The following is a 5000-nucleotide window of genomic DNA, read 5'->3' on the forward strand; positions in this document are numbered from 1 at the left end:
AGATGAGGAAGACCTTGACGAGCTCAACCCCCAAAAAATGTCAAAACCATTCAGAAGCTCGTGCATGATGATAGTCGGAGAACAATCCACATGATCTCACTTCCACACCCACCCTAATCCCCAGATTCAGCTCCCGCAGACTTCACCCTCTTCCTAAACATGATCCAGATCACCATTTTGACCCCGTTGTGGAAACGTGAATCACAGAAGATGTTCAACACGCTTCGAAAAGAAGACGTCCAGGACATGTTCCAGAAGAACCCTGAGGGTGCAGTTTTACTGTGCAAGGGGACTATTTCACAGGTGACAGATGAATAAAACTTTTTATCTTTTTTTCTAGAGCGAATCTCTACACTTTTTGATACCACCTCATATAGATTTGATATACACACACGTACACACATTATATATATATACATATGGAACTGGGTTAAGAGTAACTCAAAAAATCTGATAGTTTGACAGAGTGGCTTGAAAGTTCAGAGTAACATTTCAAAACAAATAAATGTACCAATAAATTAAATACAAATGTTTGAAAAACTATTTTATTATTGTATTATTAATTTAAATGAGTAAATAAAACGTTTATGACGAGTAATTCACAGTTTTAGTTACGTTTACACTACAGTACATGTACAATTCCCCTTCAAAAAGGAACCATCAAAAGTGTGAGTCAAAACCTCACTATTTTTTTGTTACTCGAGGGGAGTCAAATAACACAACCCCACGAGTATCAAGGATGCACTGTAATTTATATTATATATACACACACACACACACACACTGTATATATAAAATCAGAGCAACATCATCCAGATGTTAGATTTTGTCCTGCTCAGACGTCCCCGTGTCTCTCTATTCCAGGATTTGTCCTACAGCAGGGAAACACCCACACTGTGGGACATGCCCCCTTTTTTTATATTTGAAAAGAAGAATCCAAAGAAGATCATATGGTTTGTGATAAACAGGAAGTTATTCTGATATGAAAATGCTTCAAATGGGAAATAAAACGTGCACACCTCATCCTCCCTCACGCACACACACACACACACACACACACACACACACACACACACACACACACTCATTAAGGTAACTTTCCAGGCAGCTTTGTCAGCAGTAAAGTTTCCGATGTTTTCATGGATCTCGGCGCTCACACTGTGGGAGTAACGCCTTATTAAGCTCAGACATAAATCCAGAAAGCTATAACTGGAACAGGAAGCTGATTTATTGCAGCACCGCAGACACAAAAACCCCACTGCTTTTTCCGTTTATTTACTCGCATGAGAAATTTAGAGGAGAAGATAAGAGGAGGAGGAGAAGGAGAGGAGGAAGAGGAGGAGGAACAGATCAGCTGTGATGCGAGAGATAAACAGGTTGGAGGGGAATTACAGGGATTTCACCTCCTGTCTGATGTCACGCCTGACGCATCCTGAACGCTTGACGTGTGTGTACGTGTGTGTGTGTGTGTGAGAACTGGACCGTGATAAGAACAGAATGTAAATCAGCAAGCTTGATCAAGTACAAGTGGTTTGAGCTGCAGTGCAGTTTGTTCTCCTTCAGCAGAACACAGGATTATTTAGTAAACACGTGCTGAACCCTGTGACTGCATCCTTTACCTCAGACAAGAAAAACAATAATTACAGCAAAGATTAAAAAATTGATCAGAAATCAAAAAACACATAATCTTGACCCGGGAGCAAATTCTACATTAGCTTCCTAGTTATTAATGTTAGATATCGGTGACTCGCCGGGGGTTTATATTACACATTATTAATAGTTAACACACAGCTTGCAAACCTGCCCAAGTGTTTTTTCAGCATACATTATGTTCTAGTGTATAAAAATGTTCATTTGTAAGAACACAATTTAGTTAGTTTAATTGTCAAAATGGCAGAAAGTGGCTAAAATCTTAGCAAATGTTAGCTAGGACAAAAGTGTCTTCTAGAGGATGACTGATTAATTGATTTTGTCGACCAATCAGCACTGATAGTTGATCGCTAGAACAATCGTCTATCAGCTAATATCCATACCGATAGTTTTTCCGGTTTCTGGTCCGCTGTCATTATGAAAGCGGCCTCTAGAGGCGAATCACAGACACCACGTGCAGTTTCTTTTTACACGTGAGACCGTGTGCAACACTAAATATATTTAGAATTTATTATTATTATAATTTTATTTAATTATTAATATGTTCATGTTTATGTCCTTTAACACATTTTTATGATACAGTACAGTTTTCTTTTTTATTAAAGTTCAGTACTATTTTGATCCGCTGTGGCGACCCCTAATGGGAGAAGCCGAAAGAAGAAGAAGAAGAAGAAGAACTATTTTACAGAGTGTTTGTTTTTAATCCAGTTGCATCCAGTTTTGAATCCTTTGGTTGATTAATCGGTTATCGGCAAGTACGATCCAATCTAGCTATCGGTATCAGTACAATCCGCTGTCGGTCGACATCTAGTGACTTAATCCAGTAATAATCATTAATGTGATAAAAAAAAACAAGAATCTTGTTCAAATGACACAAAATGTCTCTTTCTTCATCAGTCTCCCTCTTTCTTTTGTTCTTTCTTTCTTTCATTCTTTCGCTCTCACCTCCGGTGTGTGTTTTTTGAGCTCGTCGCTCTGGTCGATGAGTTTTTTTCGTGTTTGTTCGTTCTCATGCTGTGTGCTGGCGAGAGCGTTGGCAGCGACATCAAGGTCTTTCTGTAGGACACACACACACACACACACACACACACACACACACGTTACACCTGCTGATCATGACTCAGACATGATGCTTAACTGGAGGCTTTTAGCTTTTCTCATCAAGGTGATTTATAACACATGTTTAACCCACTGAACGCTAGATCAGAGACTTTCTTAAATTCTCAAGGTTAAACACACACACACACACACACACACACACACACACACACACACATCAACTCAAAGATTAACATCTCCAACAAAGCAGGTCTGATATAAGACTTTATTAATCTCACATATCTGCTGATAAAGAACTTAACACCACACCGGAGTAAAAATAAATCAGCACACACACACACACACACACACACACACACACACACACACACACGTGTATGATGTTCATGTGTATGATGTTCAATTAAAAATAAATATAGAATTAGAAATATTTGTTCCACAGTAAACAGAGTAAAATTTATAACTATAATTTATATTTTCTGAAATCTGACAAACACACAAACACACACACACAAACACACACAAACACACACACACAAACACACACACATGGGCCCTCAGTTTCACTGTATCAGATTACAGACTTTGTTCCCTCAATAAGAACTCTGGAGGTTTCTGATAACTAATTCAAATGAAATAAAAATGTCCTTGATAGTATAGAGGTCACACACACAAACACACACACACACACACACACACACACACACACACACACACACATTCCCTCCTTCTCTACAACAATTACAATAAAAAATAAATATAAAAATGATTAAAATAAATCAGTGTAAAATAATAAAGTGATGATGATGATGATGATGATGATGATGATGATGATATATATTGTGATCTAAAGGGTTTGGAGTGAAACACATTCCACGTCTCTGCTGTAAAACCAGTCCCGTGTTTCACATGATGTACTGAATGAAGCAGGAAGTGACTGAACTCAGCACGTGTTTCATTTAATCAGCGTCACATTCAGGAAACACGACGTTACAGAACACGGCACCTGTAGATGCACGACTCCGAAACAAACATCTGAGGTGTACAGATGAGATGCACAGATATGCAGATGATTGTGTGATGAGGAAATGATAAGACTCAGACACACGGCGACATTAAACACATTAATTAACACTAAACTGGTAAATACAATCAGATAACAAATCAGGGTTACAACAAAAAACAAAAACGTTGTGCTGGTTGCCATGGAAACTGTGACACACCCCCGGTAAAGTGATGAGCAACAGCCAGAAAAATCTTCAACAGCCAATCAGAAAGTGAGGACAGAAGATGATTGATGGAGGTGGGAGATTAGTGTTTACGGCACTGGAGTCCGGATCTATTCAGACTTCCAGCATGCTGATCAGAGACAAACACATCATTCACTTCAATTAATACATTCTGTAAAGCTGCCTTGAGACCATGTCCACTGTAAAAACTCTATAGAAATTAACCTGAAGGTTAAATCTCCTGGGCCCCTGAGCAAGGCCCTTAACCCCATTTACTGATTAGCTGTATGTAAATCACTCTGGATCAGACATGGACAAAAACAACAACTTACCTAAAATAAACATCTAACAAATGAGCAGCGTTGCAGGAGTGTGTTATGATGCAAATCTCTCTCACACACACACACACACACACACACACACACACACACACACACACACACACACACACTTCTGCTTGATGTTGAACTGATGCTGAACTGTATGTTGGTGATCAGTAGATGCGCCGATCAGAACACGTGTAAAACAGAGCGTGAACTCGATCCTGAATGTATCTGAGTAAAAAGTTAAATTTTGTATTTTTTAATGTAGTGAGTTACAGTTAAATCTCACCCCATGGAAACACTTCAGTAAAATACAAATACACAGAAAACCTACTTAAATACACTAACATTACATTTCCTTCAATACTGATAGCAAACAAGATAAAAGATCTCCATAGATCACATAAAACATCTGCAGCACAGAGAGAGAGAGAGAGAGAGAGAGAGAGAGAGAGAGAGAGAGAGAGAGAGAGAGAGAGAGAGGAGAGAGAGGAAGAGAGAAAGAGAAAGAGAAAGGAGAGCGAGAGAGAGACAGAGAGAGAGAGAGAGAGAGAGAGAGAGGAAGAGAGAGGAGAAGAGAGAAAAGAAAGAGAAAGAGAAAGAGAAAGGAGAGAGAGAGAGAGAGAGAAAGGAAGAGAGAGAGAAGAGAGAGAAAGAGAAAGAGAAAGGAGAGAGAGAGAGAGAGAGAGAGAGAGAGAGAGAGAGAGAGGAAGAGAGAGGAAGAGAGAGAGAGAAAGAG

At 39.1% G+C, this 5000-nt stretch overlaps 1 protein-coding gene and 1 long non-coding RNA gene across 2 annotated transcripts in view; both read right to left on the reverse strand.

Moving 5' to 3' along the window:
• The window catches only part of LOC124393571 (homeobox protein cut-like 1), a 24968-nt gene that overhangs the window by 16726 nt on the left and 3242 nt on the right, over positions 1-5000 (reverse strand). Inside the window, exon 2 of the mRNA XM_046861488.1 lies at positions 2596-2706. Coding sequence (XP_046717444.1) covers positions 2596-2706 — 111 coding nt within the window. The remainder of the gene's footprint in view (positions 1-2595; positions 2707-5000) is intronic.
• Positions 3821-5000, reverse strand: part of LOC124393755 — a 4261-nt gene continuing 3081 nt past the window's right edge. The window contains exon 2 of the long non-coding RNA XR_006927365.1: positions 3821-4068. This is a non-coding gene — a long non-coding RNA (uncharacterized LOC124393755). The remainder of the gene's footprint in view (positions 4069-5000) is intronic.

Source organism: Silurus meridionalis, chromosome 11, assembly GCF_014805685.1.
Source record: "Silurus meridionalis isolate SWU-2019-XX chromosome 11, ASM1480568v1, whole genome shotgun sequence".
Lineage (NCBI taxonomy): Eukaryota > Metazoa > Chordata > Actinopteri > Siluriformes > Siluridae > Silurus > Silurus meridionalis.